The sequence below is a fragment of the Aquarana catesbeiana genome, linkage group LG04 (genome assembly GCF_042186555.1).
Source record: "Aquarana catesbeiana isolate 2022-GZ linkage group LG04, ASM4218655v1, whole genome shotgun sequence".
NCBI lineage: Eukaryota > Metazoa > Chordata > Amphibia > Anura > Ranidae > Aquarana > Aquarana catesbeiana.
In genome coordinates, this window is record NC_133327.1 from 32192192 (window position 1) to 32212131 (window position 19940).

General features: G+C 42.6%; 1 protein-coding gene across 2 annotated transcripts in view; it reads left to right on the forward strand.

Annotated features, from left to right (window-relative positions):
* Positions 1-15043, forward strand: part of SLC5A6 (solute carrier family 5 member 6) — a 58105-nt gene extending 43062 nt beyond the window's left edge. The window contains exons 10-15 of one of the 2 annotated variants that reach the window (XM_073624964.1): positions 4551-4618; positions 6856-6942; positions 8915-9099; positions 11024-11127; positions 12220-12374; positions 14213-15043. In XM_073624964.1, the coding sequence (XP_073481065.1) occupies positions 4551-4618; positions 6856-6942; positions 8915-9099; positions 11024-11127; positions 12220-12374; positions 14213-14377 (764 nt within the window). In that variant the 3' untranslated portion in view covers positions 14378-15043. The remainder of the gene's footprint in view (positions 1-4550; positions 4619-6855; positions 6943-8914; positions 9100-11023; positions 11128-12219; positions 12375-14212) is intronic. The other variant, XM_073624965.1, reaches the window with a different exon arrangement.
* Positions 15044-19940: the final 4897 nt, after the last annotated feature.

The window sequence follows — 19940 nt, forward strand, 5'->3', positions numbered from 1 at the left end:
ACCTCAAAACGTTAGTAGTGCTAGCTTGACCCTTCTGTTAATCAGCTGGTCTTCATTTTGGACTTTCTTATTGTCCAAACTTACTAATCTGTTTTTTCCTGGGACTTGGCCCAATGTATGTCTGCTTCTAGGTGTTGGTCTGGTTTTTTTTTGTTTTTTGTTTTTTGGGTTTTTTTTGCTGTTCAGATAGTGTTTTTATTCCTCTGTATTTGGTCGAATTGTTGGCTGCTCCCCCCCAAACGCTCATTGATTTGTTCAGGTGAATGCTTACATTGTGTGAGGTGTCTTCCCTGTCCTGGTCTTGAATACAAGTTTGACCCTTGGTCATGGTAGTTCCCCTGTCTTGTAGAAGGATTTTCCTCTTTTGGTCCTGATTCAGACATTCGTCATTCAGATCTTCTAAAATGCATTTGATTCTGAAGTTCCTTTTGGGAGCGACTCTGACTGATTAGCCCTTCTAAGATAAACTGGTTTTGGATGTCATGACTGACTAAATTCTATTTTCCCTCAATGGAAAATTATTTTTTCATATTGCAAATTTTTTTTTCTTGAAGTCCATTGAGGAACTCCAGTGCCACCCAGCTGTGTTTTTTTTGTTTTACTGTGTACTACTTGCTCAGAACCGGGGCATGCTGGGTAAAGGAAGGGATTATACAGTATACACTAGTTTGCTAGTGCCCCAACCTCCTGTGGGCAGCAGTTAAACCATATTGCTGAAATCATGTGTCCCTCAACGAACAGAAAACCATTTTTACAGTAATTTCATAAGTCTTATTTTTTGTTCCATTTGACAGTTACTTAATTTAGAACCATTAAAAAAAATTAAAAAAAACAATCTGATGTTCTTCATATGTAGCATTGTGTGACCGACCATACACCATTCATTTCTTATTCCGCTGCAAAAATTACCCCAGATAATTTCTGCACCTCTTCATCCCACATTACGGAGGAATACAGCGTATACTTGAAAACTGTGTGGTAAATTCTCATGTCCCGCGCAGGTTCCCCCCGCCTACCGCGGACATTTGAACCACTCAGTTTGAGGTATCCTGCCGCCCCATTGGATTCTGGGTACGAGTTCCAGGTGGCGCATGATGTCACGTTTCTTATGTTTGCACCATTGTCATTTTCCTCAGTGTTCCACAATTGTTTTATAATCCCCTGTGTATTGGAAACCTCCCAACCTTTCAGCCCTCCATCATGGGTGTATTGGACTACTGATAATATAATTGGGTTGTATATTGAGTAGATTTGGTTTGGATCCGTTTCCTGACACCTATAATGTGTTGGTCATCTGCAGAGTAGAAAACTAGTCCAGGTTTACAAAAGGGATTAAAATATAACTTAAGGCAAAACTTTTTTTTTTTAGGATTGGATAGAGTGTAGAGGGATTAGAACCCCTGTCAGTTTTTACTGCTGTCTGTGCCCCCCATTAGGGAGATTCCCCCTTTCTGTTGTCCTGTTTACCATTATCATTGAAAGTAAAAGAAAATCCCACATTTTGGGTTGTCCCCAGAAAAGTAATAGAGGGGAAATCTTCCAATGGGGACAGCAGTTCTGGGGGTCCCCAAGGGATTCCCTTAATCTGCAGGGACTTCCTCTCACTTCCTGTTTTGGCTATGGGACAGGAAGTGAAGGTAAATCTCCCCAATGGGACATAAATAGCAAAAATAAAACTGACAGGGGTTATAAACCCCCCTTTACCCTATCCAAAACGAGAAGAAGTTTTGCCTTTAGTCCTACTTTTAAGAACAACTTTGGTCTAATACAGAACTTTATATTTTCCAAGGGTCCCTCCACACAAATCTGATCCACATGGACAATTGTTGTACAAGTGCAATGACAGTAACAATATTGTCATGTGCCTAAGTTATTTTAATTTGGAAATGTAACTGGAATTTTTACATCTGACATTCAGTCCAACAATGTTCTTGTTTAGTAACTATATCACGTGTGCAGTGACAGTTAAAGTAGAACTATAAGCAAAATAAAAATTTGCATATAATGTAGCCTGTCACTATCAGGAGTGAAAGTTCACTTGAGAGGTGATATAAGCACACTGGCAACTATTAGGCATCATTCCCACGTCCAAAATCAGCCAAGGTGCGACAAGTATACTGCACATACCTTTGGCTCAGATCCCAGACATTTCGATCAGCAGCAGCTGCTCAGTCTGTACAACTGAATGAGAGGCTGAAAGTAGCCAGGGCTGCCTACTGCTGTAAGGATGTACACTATATTGCCAAAAGTATTGGGACGCCTGCCTTTACACACACATGAACTTTAATGGCGTCTTAGTCCGTAGGGTTCAATATTGAGTTGGCCCACTCTTTGCAGCTATAACAGCTTCACCTCTCCCGGGAAGGCTGTCCACAAGGTTTAGGAGTGTATCTATGGGAATGTTTGACCATTCTTCCAGAAGTGCATTTGTAAGGTCAGGCACTGATGTTGAATGAGAGCCTGGCTTGCAGTCTCTGCTCTAATTCTTTCCATAGGTGTTCTATCGGGTTGAGGTCAGGACTCGCGCATCCATGTCTTTATGGACCTTGCTTTGTGCACTGATGTGCAGTCATGTTGAAGCAGGAAGGGACCATGTTGGGAGCATGAATTTGTCTAAAATGTCTTGGTATGCTGACACATTAAGAGTTCCCTTCACTGGAACTAAGGGGCCAAGCCCAACCCCTGAAAAAACCCCACACCATAATCCCCCCCCCTCCACCAAATGATTTGGACCAGTGCACAAAGCAAGGTCCAAAAAAATATAGATGCGCGAGTTTGGGGTGAAGGAACTTGACTGGCCTGCACAGAGTCCTAACCTCAACCCAATAGAACGCCTATGGAATGGGTTAGAGCAGAGACTGCGAGCCAGACCTTATCATCCACATCAGTGCCTGACCTCACAAATGCGCTTCTGGAAGAATGGTCAAACATTCCCATAGACGCACTCCTAAACCTTGTGGACAGCCTTCCCAGAAGAGTTGAAGATGTTATAGCTGCAAAGAGTGGGCCAACTCAATATTGAACCCTACGGACTAAGACTGGGATGCCATTAAACTTCATTTGTCTGTAAAGGCAGGCGTCCCAATACTTAATATAGTGATATGTTTTTCAATATAGGGTATCTGCACATTTAACAGTTGAATGCCATTGAACCTTACCGTTTACCTAGCGTTTCTGCTAGGTCAACTGTGAAACCAATATCAGTTCTGATCAACCGATATTGGTTTTTCATGTTTCAGCCACCTCTCCTGCCGATAGCCGATATTTTTTGCTGATATTTTGTGCTTTAAAAAAAAAATGTTGACACTGTCATTTTACATTTTTTTTTTTTTAGTTATCACTGTTATTGCTGTCACAGGGAATGTAAACATCCCTTGTGACAGTAATAGGCATGTGAGAGGTACTCTTTATGGAGAGATCGGGGGTCTAAGACCCCGAACCCCTCCACTGCAAAGTATTCAAAATGTCAAGATCGGCTTTTTTAAATACTTCATTTTTTTAAAACTGGCGCCTTTTAAGATGCCAGTAATCTGGGAAGTGATGTCATGACATCGCTTCCAGATTACTAGATCCGAGACCCGAACGAAGCATCGGCTTTGTGTGGGTTTTCAGCCAGCCGGCAGACGGGTGAGCCGCGGAAGGCTTGTTGAGCCACATCGGTTGTTATTACAATAAAGCCAACCATCCGTTCTAAAGAACGGTACCGGGTTGATGCATTCAGCTGCATGCATCGCCCGGTAAAATCCCTTGAAATAATATTGGTCAGTCTTTTGACCAATACTTCTAAAAAAGTGAGTATCGGCCACACCGATAATCGGTCGATCCCTAGTTTCTACTCCATCTCTTTACTACCTAAAGTGGAAAATTAAACTAAAGGCAAAACTTTTTTGTTTTGGATAGAGTAAGGCAGGGTTATAACCCCTGTAAGATTTATTTTTGCCATCTGTGTCCCATAGCCAAAGCAGGAAGTAAGGAAATCCCTCCAAAGTGGGGGAATCCTGGTAGGTCACCACAACTTGTGTCCCCGCTTGAAGGTTTCCCCTTTCTTCCTGTTCCAATGACAACCCAAAACTTGGCATTTACTTATAATAACCATAAACAGGACAAATATTAAGGGTGATTCTCACTAACGGGGGCACAGACGGCAATAAAAACTGACAGGTGTCATTATCCCTCTGCACTCTTTCCACAATAATAAAAAAAAGTTTTGCTTTTAGTTACACTTTAAGTAAAACTACCTTGATTTACCTCTAAGCAAAAAGAGGGCAAAGGGCAAAATGTTCACAGATTAAAGAAAATAGACAGAATTAGGAAAATGATTAAATTGGTGACCGTTGTCAAATTTTCCATTTTGAAAAAGATTGTCCTTTAATAATGGAAAACGCACGGGCGACAATATGGATGGCTGAAATGTTCTGTATATAATGGTGGAATTGGATGCTGCTGCCATGTAGTAAATAGTCTTGCGGAGATTTCAGCTCTCATTCATCCCTCTCTATTCCTGCTGCCTGAGTGTTTGCCTGGTCTAGTTATCTCCAATTTATTTGCAGCTTTCGGTTATGGACTCCTCTGCCTGGGAATGGCCTATCTCTCCTCTCTGATGGGCTCCGTCTTGCAGGTAAATGTTCCTTGTCCTTGTAGCATAAAGCATATCTGAACCCAATTTATTGCAGCTTACCAGTAGTTGTGGTGGCTGAATTAGTTTTCTTTTTTCAGGCTTTTTTTTGTCCTTTATTTTCACCTGGTGATCCTGTCACACTTAGAGTCCTGGGGTGACAGCACTCGCTCACCCTACTATATCAGGACAGTAGAAAGGGGACGACACTACAGGATTCTGCCCCTCTCCTCTTTTCCATAACAAAGGCATATTTCTGAGGTCTGACTGAGAGTAATATAATTGAAAGCAGTACTAACTGGTTGAGTTTATCATTGTTTACAGTTCTTTGTGGACTACAGAGCACCCCCTAAATTATGGAGAAGTGGAAAGGGAGAGATGTTTTGTAGCCCTGTCCTAGAGGATAACATGGCCCTTCTATAGAGTACAGTGAGTGAGTGTTGTCACCCTGTAACTATCAGGATAACCAGTTTAAAAAAAAAATGGGGAAAAAATAAATCAAATGCAACAGTCACACCCAAGGACTGAAAAGCTACAGTATCCTAAATTTTCTTTTGTTCAGAGACACAATGGGGGAGATTTACTTAAATTGGTGCACACAGAATCAGATGCAGTTAAGCTTTGACAATAAAATCTGGAAGCTGATTGGTTACTATGCACACTGCACCAGATTCTGTATGCACCAGTTTTAGTACCCCCCACACTTGCCATCAAATCACGTACGTGGCTTCAAGTGGTTATACCTGGATTATGGCTGCAGCTGTATGCCATAACCCCTGTTTTTTTTTTTTGTTTTTTTTCAGCCGGCGATGTTTTTATTTAAAAGCAATCCTTGCGGCTAATTAGCCACTGGATTGCTTTTACAGGCGGCAGGAGGGGACATTCCCACTTCCCGCCTCTCCAGTCTCTCCTGTGTGATTGGGGGGGGGGGGGGACCAGTATCTGATCCAGAGGTGCCCTGCCAGGTTATCACAGAGCTGGCCGAGGAACGGGAAGGTCCCTGGCCATCTCTATGTTCTAGGACAGTGGTTCTCAACCTCAGTCCTCAAGTACCCACAACAGGCCATGTTTTGGGAACTTCACTTAGATAAAATAGCTCTTATCAATACCATGTCATTGATATTTAAAGCAGCTGTGCAAGGTAAAGGAAAACCTGCAAACATGGCCTGTTGGGGATACTTGAGGACTGGAGTTGAGAACCACTGGTCTAGGAGACCGGAAACGACATAATTTCATCACTTTCAGTTAGGACAGATGTAAACCCTGCCTTTTTTCCTTAGAAAGCTTTAGATCAATTGAGTTTTTTTTTTTTTTAGATCAATTGAGTTTTTTTTTTTTTTATCCCATGCTTTCCAGGGTAGAGCAGAGATCTGGGGTCTTATAGACCCCAGATGTCTCCATAAAGAGGACCTGTCATGCTGTATTTCTATCACAAGGGATGTTTACATTTCTTGTGATAGGAATAAAAGCGATTTTATAAAAAGTATAACCTTCTTCCTCGGATCCTACTAGGCTCTGATAAAGAAGGTTACCCTTCGAAACACTTCAGCCAGCGGTGGTCTTTGTGTCCTCCTTTCATCATTTGGAGACTGGCTATCAGACCAATTGCCATCACTTAAAGACTTCTTATATTGCGGTTTCTTTCACATGTTTGTGAGCAGTTTTTATATTATTTAATAAACTCCTCTAAGGATAATGCACAAGGCTGGTGCACCCTCCTTTTTTTTTTTTTTTTTTTTTTTTTTTTTTTTTCCTATTCCCTAAAAATGTGTTTGGGGGTTCCAAGTAAATTTCTAGCAAAAAAAGCAGATTTTTACTTTGTAAACAGTGTCTGAATCGGCACGGTCTTCGAGTGGTTAAATCTAAACTTTGGTTGTCTTACAGGAACTCCTTGCCCCAATTTTTTTGTCACCAGCTTGGAAGCAAGCTAGCACCTCTGCAAGGTAGAGGGAGTCATTAGAGGCATCTTCTACCTCTGTACGCAGGGTTACAGTGAGAGTGTTATTAGGTTGCAGGGTGTAGCTGCTTGAACATGGCAGCCTCCTTGCAGCCACACAGCACTGTGGAATAGGTGACATACTGAGCCTATACAACAGAGCAGCTGCAGAATCCCCCTGTCAGTGTTAGAGAAGTCAGCTGTGAATGATAATACTATTGGAAGTATAGACTTGCCTGAGTGTAGGTGCACTTAAAGATATCTCTATTTACAATTTTTTTTTTTTTTCTTTTTCCCCCTCCAGGCAGCACTGAGTATTTTCGGCATTGTTGGAGGCCCTCTCCTTGGTCTCTTCTCTCTTGGATTTTTCTTTCCTTTTACCAATGCTATTGTGAGTATGGTCTTACTTTTGACAAGTTTCCCTTGTACCTGCGTGGCATGCTTTTTTAATATATCACTACAGATCTTTCCTGTTTTCAAGGGGGTTTTCAAAGTTGGAAATGTAACTGCTGCGGACCCCCCTTTTAAAGTGGAACTCAACTCATCCCAACAAAATTGTCTTACTTTGTCCCTCCCTCCCTGCCCTCTTCCACAAATGCAGGCAATGTTTGTTTTTTAGCATTTCTCTATTTTCCTTTTACTTCTGGGTTTCTTACCTAGGCTGGGCCCTCCTGCCTCCTGGTATTGCTAAGTCACAGATATCCCATGAGGCGGTGTGTTTGTATATCCCAGGAATAAGCTCTAGCTTATGTACATGCAACGTGGATGTTGCTCATGCACACAAATGCCACCGGGCACTACAGTGTCTATTAACCAGAAACTTGCGTCATTTGTGCACACACACACACCAGTCTCTGCCAGCGCTAAGATGCCTAGAGGAGACTCGTGGCGCAACTGCGCATGCACTGACATATATAGATTTTTTTTTTTTTTTTTTTTTTACAAATCGTGGCACAGGAGATTCGGGCGGTGTTATTGGTAATTTGGTTGTGGTTAAAGGAGATGTACAGCCAAAGCTTGTTTAGCTGTACTCCTATGGCTCACAGAAGAGCAGTTCGTTCGGCACTGCTGTGACCCATTTTCAGCCGATAGTGGGCTGATGCTCCATGTCAGCTGACGTCACAGAGCTGGTCCAGGCTCAGGGAAGATTGTGACAATGAAATCCGGATCCGCCCACATGCCTGGACCGCCACATGGCTCAGCCAGCTGCTAAGAGGCTGAGCCAGCCGTTTCCACCCTCTCCACAGCCCAGCACTCCAGTGAGCAAAGGGGGGAGGGGGGGGGGGGTCACCAGCTTTCTGCTGACGGAGCACTGAGAACCGAGCGATCAGCAGTGTTTGATTGCCCGGTTCTCAGTGTTAGAGCCAGCAGGGAATATATGCAGCGCCGTACTGATGCTGCATCCACCTAGGTAAGTATAATTCAGCAAAAAAAAAACCCCTATACTTTTAAGTTCCGCTTTTAAAATGTAAGGGAGCCTAGATGACTCATAAAGAAGAAAGGGGAACCCATCAAAGATTATAGCCCCTAAGCATACAGTAGCTGTCTAAATGTGGCTTCAAATGTAAAAAATTAGTACAAACTTTATTAATGTCAAAATTACAAATACAAAAAGACAATAACCCTCCACTTTTATTTTAAAATAAGATGTTGTTTCATAGATACACCTTACATAACATCATTCCGAACCACAGAGGTTTGCACCCTCACGAAAGTAATAATCGTTGAGTCACATGGGACCCTAATGACATACAAACCAAGAAATGATGCAAAGCTGCCCCCCCAGTTGACTATAATAACCAGCAAATGGCTATGCCAATAAAGAGCAATGAATACCACTGTCGCACATTAAATCTGGATTGTAAAGCAACCCGCAATTCCATGCAGTTGGAAAATGAGTTCACTGAACTGACAAGTAGATCCAAATGGACAGCAAAAATATGCAGGATTATTAAATTATGTTGTAAACTTGTAAAAGCTATGTAATGTCCTCTAGTTTGGCTAGTGAGCCTATATGTAATTGTACCGATTTTGGCAATATTGGCATCAAAGTCACTCCTCAACAATAATAGGTTAGTTGGTATTGAGTACTCATTCCAGAAGAAACGGTTATGTGATTTACAGCAGAACCCATTGACGTGATTGCTCAATGCCATCACTGAACCAGGCCTCCACGATCTGAGCTGTCAGTTGTATCCATCCAAGTAGGTTGCTTTACAATCCTGATTTAATGTGACAGTGGCATTCAATGCTCTTTATTGGCATATCCATCTTTACTGGCAGGTCAGTCTTTTATGTTTGCTCCTCGTTTTGTATAATGCCATTTTCTCATTCTTTCTCCATGCACCCTCTCCTTCACTCAGGGAGCCATCAGTGGTCTGATTGCTGGGCTAGTCGTGGCATTTTGGATCGGCCTGGGTAGTTTTTTGAGGAATTTTCAGGCTTCCTCTTCTTCCCCTTTACTCAATGCCACCAGTTTGCCGGACTACGGGAACTTCACTACCACTGTTATGACCACCTTGCTGACCTCTGGAAACGCTACAAAAAGGTCAGTCACATGCTACATATTTACTGAAAAAATATAGACATTTACTCTGTGGGGGGCAGTAAAGGGAACATGTAACAGTTTTGCACAAAATTTTGTATTGCATTTTGTATTTTAAAGCTAGACTCCAGGGATATGTAAAATGCACCCATTCCTTCAGCTCTTTATTCATTAAAACATCATTTAAATATATTTTGAAATGCAAGCAGTTTGAAGTTGAGCTCTCTGGGGAAAATTAAAAGGTGCATTTGCAGTTGGGCTAACCCTGAACTGCTAGAGTTATTTATCGGCGTATAACACGCGCCGGCGTATAACACGCACCCCAAGTTTAGGAGGGAATTTTAAGGAAAAAAACTTTTAGGAGGGAAGTTTAAGGAAAAAAAACTTACATTTAAATGCCCATCAATGCAGCCTCATCAGTAGCCTTGTTAGTGCAGCCTTGTCAGTGCAGAATTGTCAGTGCAGCCTTGTCCCCAGTGGTCAGTGCAGCCTTGTCCCCAGTGGTCAGTGCAGCCTTGTCCCCAGTGGTCAGTGCAGCCTTGTCCCCAGTGGTCAGTGCAGCCTTGTCCCCAGTGGTCAGTGCAGCCTTGTCCCCAGTGGTCAGTGCAGCCTTGTCCCCAGTGCCGCCGACATACACAAGTTTAGTGTGTATTTTTTAAATATGGTCCAATGGCGGGACTGTGAACGGCGCCGAGAACCCTCGGCTATGTGTATCTCGGCTCCGCCCAATCACTGTGTTCTCGGCGGCGCTCGTTCAGCTGAACGAGCGCCGACGAGTCCCTCCGAACTCCGCGGCGCCGTATTTAAAAATACACGCTATGTGAATGTCAGCGGCGATCGCTCCGATAAATCACAAAAATAGCGGGGATCGGCGTATAACACGCACCCACGATTTTCCCCTGATTTTAAGGGGAAAAAAGTGCGTGTTATACGCCGGTAAATACGGTACTTATTCTGGTTTAGGGGAAAAATTAAAAAAGCAGCTTTACTTTTCCGACGGCCTGCGTTCTTTTCCCTCTGATGCTCATGGCTGTGGGTGGGCCCTCAGCATCCCCCCCAATTTCCAAAACGGGCCTGCTGGTCCTGCATTGTATGTGACAACCTCCAGAGTGCAACCAATGGAGCTAGCTGCAAAGAGAAGTAGATTTTGGGGAGGGGTTGCTTGGAGAGGACGAAGCCTACAAGAATGAAGAAAAATGTAACCACTGCTTTTTAGCATTCCTCTAGATAAAAATGAGTATTTGAAGGGACGCAGAACTCCGTTAAAAAAAAAAAAAAAACTATATAAGTAGACTCAAAAAAAAAAAAATAAGTCCCTTCTATAACTATCAGCCTCCTTCAAGCACATCGAAACTGTATTGGAGATTTATTTTGCTGAGAAATCACTTTGAAACCACCCTTCTCCTAGCATTTTTGCAAGGGACCTCATATCGGATGCCTTTAGTGCCACTTTAAGAAATCTGAAAGCTGCTGACCATTAAAAATTGCAGGCCTCGGAGGTGCACACTGCTTGAATGACAGCCTGTTCTGATCTGACAAAGCTTTGACACATCTGGGTTGTGTTGGCACTTGCTACTAAGCCCTGCCTATATGAATTTCTATTGGCCCTACACTATGAAGGGATAGCCTCACTGGCCAATAGGAATGTATGGAAGGCTTAAGGCATTGTGAGGGTGATACCGAAGCTTTGCCCAAATGGAACCCGCATGCTAATTTGAGGGGAATGGTTTACGAAGTAGGAAAGCAAGGATTATGAATGGCACACTCTGGAACGTGCACCTTTTTAAAAACAAGTTTGTAGGGGCATCTGCCATATTTATATCCTCACAGGTCTCCTTTAACACAGTGATCTTGACTCAAGTCCCTCCTGACCAGACAGCAGGCTCACAGCTCTTTCCCTTTTTTCTCTTTTTCTGTATCCTTCCAGTGTGACCGGTCTGCAAAAGTTCTACAGTTTGTCCTACATGTGGTACAGCGCTCACAACTCCACCACGGTTGTCATTGTTGGCATCATTGTCAGCCTGCTGACCGGTAAGGAACCGATATATAACCATTCCTTAGCCTGTCTTTTGTAGATTTAACTACAGGTCTCCAGTGGACCATTTCACAAACAGTCTCCAGCTTCTAACCAATGAAACGAAAAAGCTATCCAATAGATGCTGGGACTTTGATATGGATTTATACAAAGTATTCAGAGGGTCAAAACATTTGAAGAGCCCACTGGCTCAGGTGAGGCTGCTCATGACAGATAAGTATAGACTTGATAAAGTGTAAATGCGTGAAACACGTTGTGGCAACAGTAGATTGTTTGTTGGAGTTCCAAGCCCATCTACTGTTGCCACGACATGCACACTTTATCAAGTCTCTAAATGCGTTGTCTTGTCAACAGTAAATCGTTTGAGTTCCAAGCCCCCTTGCATTTCTGCCTAGTGACTTTCAGTGCACATGGCTCCGGCCTCGGGATTGTTTTTTGACAGTAGTGTAAGGGTGAAGATTGCCGATCCACCTGTCACATCTCCTGGCAAGCAGTTCTATCACTGCCAGCACAGACCCCTACAAGTAAGGAGAACAGCTTGAATTGCACTATTGTGATCATTGCCTATTTCTTTTAATCTGGATACTTTTTACATCTGCTTGACTGATTGATGCTGTTGTGACCCATATATTGTAATCGTGACACAGATTCTTAATAAGGACAGTGTTATTTTTTTATGGGTGAGTGAGTTCTGAGCGCTCTTTTACAAGTTTATTGGATTATGGCTTCAGAACAGACAAGGCTACCCTCCAGTGGGTATCCCAGCAGGTTACCAGAAAAAAAATGTGCATACATGGAAGGACCCCCAGGCCACATTCAATTATTGGTATTGTGCTAAAAGACAGCCAACGCTTTTGGGGGGGTCAAAGGAACTCCCCCCTTCATCAGGGCTTCAGTTAAAAATGAGAACCTTGAATGGACTCAAAATAAGGCTTTCCTGTGGGAATCTGTGCAGGGAAGAAAGAATGACTGGCCAGCAGTATCTGCATGAGCCATCAAGATAGTCTTGCTTTGTTCATGCTGCATGGTTAGCAGCAGTTGGTGGACCTGAAGGTTTCGTTGCTGAACATTGAATTTTGTGTTTTCAGGCCCCATGAAGGGGAAGGATGTGAACCCTCGCACAGTCTACCTCGTCCTTCCGAAGCTGCTCTTCTTCCTGCCGAAGAGATACAAGGAGAGGCTGCGGTTTGGGGTGCCCCACATACCAGAGGTAGGGGAGCACGCAGAGACCAGACTGTTAAAGGTATATTGTATTGTCATCGTCCGGCTTGTCTTCTGTAAAAAATAGTTTTACATAAGTGAACCTTGGCCCAAAGCATTGTATACACAGGATGAACTTTTTTTGCCCCTCTGTACAGTTTTTAGGTACAGAGTTGCAGATATTTTGGTTACTCCCACAATGATGTCATGTCGTCTTTGGAATGAGGTCATCAGTAGTTTAGTAGGTCTTCCAAGCTATGAAAAAGATCACAGCTCAGAAGGATAGCAGTGCTATGGAAGCAGTGAGAATTTCTAAACATATATTCTCCAACACAGTCACTGGCATTTTATAATGCAATAGTAAATGGAGCTGCGCTCTTGCACCAACAAACTAAAGAATATGACAATATATAGACTGTAACGTTTATAATATTTTAAATATTATGTTCAAAACAATACAATAAGTGAATCAAGGAAATATTATGATATTAATAGTCCCAAGAAATGAATGAAGAGGCTTGGAAGAATATATCCTTAGCGTATAGCCTAAAAAGGCAACGCATCACCCTTGCAGACAAAGGATGTATGTAATCCTGATAGAAAGTCCTCCTCGTGATGATAGTAAATCACACTGATGCACAAAGTGTAAATCCACCACCACATAAAGTGCACGCTTTACCAGCTTGCACAAGCTGAATCGCTTGTGGCGAATACCCAGCCAGGGCCTTTATCTCCAGGGATGGCAAGCAAATGGCAAATTAAAAATTCCAACACAGTGGCAAAGCAGATGGTCATATCCTTCCACAAGGCTCAAAGATCCCAAATCCTCCCTTGGATGCCATGCTCATAGCAACCCAAAGACAGGCCGGCTTTTTTATCTGTGCCTTTGTACTTGACGTAGCTGTAAGTGCATTACTGTTTAATTTTAATAAATACCTAGCTTGGTTTCACAATATGGTGAAAATTTTTCTCTTTTTGGGTTGCTATGAGCGCGGCATCCGAGGGAGAATTTTTAACTAGCCTACTCACCGGCCAACCCGCTGACAACCGAATCAACTTATCTAACAGTATGTGTTTAAAACAGGGGTTTAGTCCGCACGCATTTGCAAATATATGCAGAAGCCACAGAGCCTCACCACGGCACCCTGATATCTGTGGTCCTATCATTAGCTTATGAGTGACTCCACAATGGAGGCACATGCATTCTGATGGATAGGTGGACTGAAGGAAGCCCACCCCTTCTTAAAGGTACGGGGGCACGCTGAACACCCAGCAAATCGCACAATGGCTGCAAAGGTGTCAGTGCGTTGCCTGACCAATATACCAGTAATATTAATACAAAAAAAGGTTTCCACTACCCCCACCTATAACTGGCCAGCAAGTAGCATTGGAAGGCAACATATGATAATTAAACAAGGCCAAGGCCTATCCATCAGAATGCATGTGCTTCCATTGTGGAAGCACATGCACTCTGATTATACTCATAAGCTTGTGATAGGACCACAGATATCAGGGTGCCGTGGCTAGGCTCTGTGGCTTACGCATGTATTTGCAAATGCGTGCAGACTAAACCCCTGTTTTAACGCATACTGTTAGATAAGTTGATTCAGTTGTCAGCGGGCTGGACAGTGAGTAAGCTTTCTTTGGATTTATCCTTGGCCTTGTTTATATCATATGTTGCCTTCCAATGCTACTTGCTGCAATTGCCAGTTATAGGTAGGGGTAGTGGACACGTTTTTTTTTTTTTTTTTTTTTTTTTTTTTTTTTTTTTTAGTAGTTTGCCTACCGTTCTGCGTTTAAAAAAGTATTTTGGCTAAAGTGGTTTTTACAGTAATTCTCTTGACTAAAGGGTTTTTGTTTTGTTTTATTTTCCCCCTCAAGGATGAACAGAACCTGTCGAAGCCCTCAGTGGCTGACAAACCCAGCAACGGTTTTCTGAACGGAAGTGTGAAGGGGCCGGAAAGAGATGAAATGGAGGAGAACTTTATGGGCATTTCTCGCCCCGATGGTGGACACTCATACGTGGTCCATGAGACGTCTCTTTGATACGTGTGAAGTTAAGACATTGGAGAAGACACAGCTGCCGGCTGGACCGTGCTCTGAAGATCCCACTGTTGGTCTTTTCCAAAATGTTGCCTTCAGGACCTTTGAGTTATAGCAGATAGAGGATGCAGGTTCATATGTCACCCTGTTAGTTCCATCATCTCTGTGGTGTCACTCTCCTAAATGTGTTCTGCTTTTACCTCACTGGGCTTCGGTCAGTTTCAATGGTCTCAATCCAGATCGGCGCTGACCTTCTCTCGCAGTTACCTGATCGCAATATAGCATCTCGGCTCTTCCAGCAGACACAGAGCCTTGGAGAGCTCATCTCTGAAATCAGAACAGTGTTATCTGTCTACCTTGAGCCGGTTGGGCTTCTGCCATTAGTTTTGGTTCCCTGTGTTTCGTCATATTAGGCGACCCGTCAGAATTTGTAACGAAAGTGACGATCTGTCACGGCCATCTTGGTACACTCCGCACTCATCCACAGTAAGGATACAGTGAGAAGGCGGCAAGCTGACATATATGTACAGCGGAGTCTTGCATTTCACACTTCTTTTTAACAGTAAACTGAGCTTATATAGTGCAATACAGTATTTAGCAATCCGTCTGACTGTTTTGGTACTGAACTGTAAAAGCAGCGGTTTTCTGTCCGATTAGCAAACCTGTGAGATCAGCAGGCTTGCCGCTGCTTTTACAATTCAACATCAAAACAGTCGGACGGATTTCTAAATATTGTATTTCTCTATATAAGCTTAGTCTACTTAAAAATAACTGTGAAATACAAGACTCCGGTGGGTGTACAAATATGTTCACTTGCCACCTTCTCACTTTATCCTTACCCCGAGTGCGGGGTGTACCAAGATGGCCGTGACGTCACTTCCATTACTAAATCTGACGGGTTGCCTAATCTGAGGAAACGCTGGTTTCTGGAATCTTATTCTCCGGGACAACACTCAAAAACGTTTTTGTATCAACTTGAATGACACATTCGTTATTCCTTAGAAGTTCTGTGATTTATTTTTTATTTTATTTTTTTTTTCGTTATTCATTTTGTTAATTAAGTGTATCTAAAAGAAAGAACAAAAATGTAATTTATTGCGGCCTTCCTTTATTATCCCCTGTTGATCCTGACACGTCTCGTCCTAGGGTGATGATGCTCGCTCACTGTATTGTCTGCAAATAAGCGATGTTGTCACCTTAAAACAAGAGTCCCGGTATGACTACAAAATGTATCCCCCTCTTCTTGCCTCCATTCCATAGAGCAGGGATATGCAATTAGCGGACCTCCAGCTGTTACAGAACTACAAGTCCCATGAGGCAGAGCAAGACTCTGACAGCCACAAGCATGACACCCAGAGGCAGAGGCATGATGGGACTTGTAGTTTTGCAACAGCTGGAGGTCTGCTAATTGCATATCCCTGCCATAGAAGAAGATGATCTGTAGTTCTCAGAGGATAGCTGTGAAAGCTGATATTGTTTCCGGCTTCACAAAAACACAGATGCAAAAGAAGGGACTTTTCAAGGTGTCGTGCTCCGTGTGCAGGTAAGGAATTTGCATTTTATGCTATGCATACTTGTTTTGGGCAGAATATTAATGCGACGGGTCAGATATCAGCTAGGCAAGTGGCATTCTTCGTAGGTGATCAGTATTGGCATCCCCTCTACCTCTGTCAATGATGGGTTTAGTTTAAAGCAGAACTCTAGGTAACCTGATCATAAACAGGCAGACATAGTACTGTTAATTTTACATAAACACTAAATAAAATAAGTTTTTCAACATTTTTACACCAACACTGACAATCATAAAGCGTAGCAAATCAAATGACAGTTCTGTTTCCCCTGTTTTCTCCTGTGTTCTATGCCTCCAGCTCTGGGCGGGTCTAGCAGGAACTTGTCTGCAGATATGACTACTATTTTACCCAACTGGGACACCAGGGTATCATATATTTCCTTTTCATAATTGCCCCTGAAGGCTGCTGGTATGCAAGGTAGTTGGGCCACTCCCCTCCATCCCTGTTATCAGTTTAAAGTGGGGAGAACAGGACTGCTTCCAAATTGAAAGACCAGGTTTTTGCTTTGTTTTTTTGTACATTTGATGCTACTGTTACTGTTGTCATTTGCCTGAAATTCTTCTTTACGATGCTCTGACATGAGCTGATTATTGTGTTCGGATTGGGTGAAGATCCCTATGTCTGTAGGAACCAGAAACAGCAAGTCGTCTTCTCTGCAGGACCAGCAGTTATGTTTTTATGATGACCGGTAGTCTGTTGGCCGGTTCTCTTGGCCCAGTCTCTTTATCCTTGTCTTGCAGGCCTGTACAGTCCAATTTTGCAGGTCTATGGAAGCTACACAGTCCACAGGAAAAAGCTGGCCCCACAGTATGTCAGCCTTATACGGTCATCCTTAATTAATAATAGTGGAATACAGATAGACAAAAAGCCAATGTGTTTCGGCCGTTAGACCTTAATCCTTAAAATAAGTTCACCTTTGGGAACATGTTGCATGTTTCACCCGTTTTTAGAGTGGAACATGTATCATGCTGCAGCTGCTGCCCCCTCTCCCTGTGACAGCAGTACGAAGAGAAGTTACCCGTACTAGCTGTCACTTTTTTGCCCATGCGACCATGTCATTCATTCACACAGCTGTGTGTGTGTGTGAATGAATTACGAGCCCCCATATCCTTTGCGGCTGTCAGCTTGCAGTTCTCAATGAACTACCACTGCGTTGTGGAGCACTGTGTTCATTGAGTCTTCCTGTCAGTGGATCTGCCTGCCCGTACGGGATGTATGGGCACGCAGATATACAGAATGATCTGCAAGAGACCTGCATGGCAACAGCGATATGCTGATCACTGGTGCAATGCTTTGCAGGCTCCCAAAAAAATTTTACCTGCACAAAAAAGTGCACCTATTTTTTTGTTTTTTAAAAAGTGAACTTATCCTTTTAAGGCCTAATGGCCAAAACGAGTTGGAGTGCTATCCAGCTGTACGCTACTATTTTTTAATAAAGGATGACCGTATTTGCTGACATACTGTGGTGCTGGCTTTTTTCTATGAAGGTTATTGGAGACCTTCCAGCCTGAGCACCTGGGACTTAGATGTAAAGTAGGTTGTAGCCCTGTTTGACCAGGACTATGGAAAGTCCTCTTGCCTGTCTGTGGCTTTATGGTTCAAGCTCTGTTGTGCTACAAGGAAACCAAAGAGAAAACTGCATCATATCTTCAGTGGACGTCCACTTGTTTGTCCATTGGTGCATATTGTACCTATGAAGGCTTACATGGTGTTAAAAGTTCAATAGCAATTTATCCCTGCCAGATACTACAGGTAAATTGATTTTGAACCATCCTCGTGGAACTGATTAGACTTGACCGATGTCAATTATGTGATCCCATTGAATACTGTTTTCTTGAGCTATACTCAGGATGATCTAAGTGACCACCACTAGTGCACTGGGAGTGACTGGTGTTATCAATGGTCTAGAGACTGCTATTCTACTACTAGGCTGTTCTACTACTACTAGTCCATTCGTTCTCTAGTTTTAGTTTTGTCGAAGTTTAATAAGGCCCCCTTCTATTTGATGCATATTCTCTGCAAACATTTTAGCAGGTTCTTACCTGCTTGTGTTCTGTAGTCTTTGCCAAACTATTGAAAGAGAAGAGAAAGTGAATTGGTGTGGTAGATCTCAAAACAGGATGTTCTGATGTTGCTGTAATCACATCATGAATCCCATAGGTCTTAATGATAAAGCATCCCTTTTTAGATGTGTGGTTTCTAAGCTGATGTTATGCAGTTTAGTATTGCTAGATATGGCATTCTGGGATGCTTTATCCAGTGCATCAGACTGCCTTTTTTTTTTTTTTTTTTAGCTTTAAGCTCTCTGTAGATTTCTAAAAGTAAGTCGCTTACAGTAGCAGGGGGATAGTGTTCCTGGAACATCCTATCTAAATGGGAACTGTTACCAGGCCGCCTCATTTTTTAATGGAATGTTCCTTCCCATATACTAAGGGTTAGGAGTGTTAAGCTGGCCGTACACTAGTAGAAATTTTAAAGCTCTTGTTTTCGTCACGTACGTTTGTTTTTTCCAATGGTTAGTGGGTCAAACAGATGTTCATAAACCATGGTGACAAGCAAATGCGAAGGTGCAGGATTAAAATTTTTCCTCAAACCAAATTCTAACCATGAATGTGTTTTTCATTCAGAAAGAAAATGTACATATTGTAATGTGCATGTTATAAACACCAAAAGAAACCTGTTAGCTGGCATTTAATTTTCGTAGCAGGTCTAGGTGAAGTTTTAAGGGTTTCGAACAAAATCAGTTGACTCAATGATGGAAAGATAGTATGTCTTCTCAAACAAATTTTCAGAATTTCCGTTTGATGATTATATTCTGGCATATGGACAGCATAAGGCTTGGGCCTTCACGTGTAAACTGGGTTGGTCTTCTCTTGTGGACCTCTTTATTGTCCAAGGTTTGCTCTAATGACCTGTTCTCTCATTGACTTTTCCTGGAGTTCCTATTCTGTTAACCACATCATGTTGCTGGTCTCTTTATTCCTTTTTAGGTAGTTATGATGTTCAGTTTTTGGTGGGTTTTTGGCTTTTCAGCCACTAGCTGGTTCAGACACATGTTTTCTTTGGAGTAATTTCCCTTTGTGGTGATCTCTTCTCTTCTCTTGGTGGTGAGCTCTCGGGCATCTGACAATGGCCAAAGAAGGCCACAAATTCCCCTGCCAATTCCCAGACCATCTCCTCTGATTCAGGTTCTGACAAGAAAGAAAATTCAATTTTTTGTAGTTTTCTTAAAATAAGTACATCATATTTTCCAGGTCTAGAAAATTGTAACTGCCTGCATATCAGAATGGAAAGGGGGTTTTTTTGTTAAACAAAAACTGGAGTATTCTTGTCACTTTGATACTGCTGTGTGAATAGATTGGAGTAGTTGGGTAGGTCTGGTAGACAAGGGGTTTCTCAGAGACTTTGTATTATGAGACGAGTTTAGTAACCCAACTTGACCAATAACGTCATTGTTCTAAACCAGTGGTCTTCAAACTACGGCATGAGAGTTTGGATGTGTCCATCGACTTGCCTTTATCTGGTCGTTGGGGCACGATTCCACCAACTGACAGGATTGATGGGGCACTATTCTTCCCATTGATAACAATAATGGGACACCGTTCCTTCCATTCAAACCAATGATGAGGCAATGTTCATGCTCACTGAGGCCAGGGCATTTTCTGCTCCCATTGGTCAGAGTCTGCCTTCCCCCCCCCCCCCCCCCCCCCCAAAGTCTGAAGGCACAGTAAACTGGCCCTTGTTTAGGTTTGGAAACCCCTGTTCTAAATGGACAATTATAACCCGGTACTATAAGTTACTGCATCATCATCATTGCTTTGTCTTATTGAAACAGACCAAATATTATTTTCCTCATGGACACTTGAAGTATCTCCATGTTGACCTCCTTCTAAAGAGGCATTTAAATGAAGCAGCAAACTCCATAATATAGAATTGGCAGCCTTAAGCATCACATGTAGGGTATCACTTGTTTTGTTCTGTCTTTTCTAAAGTCA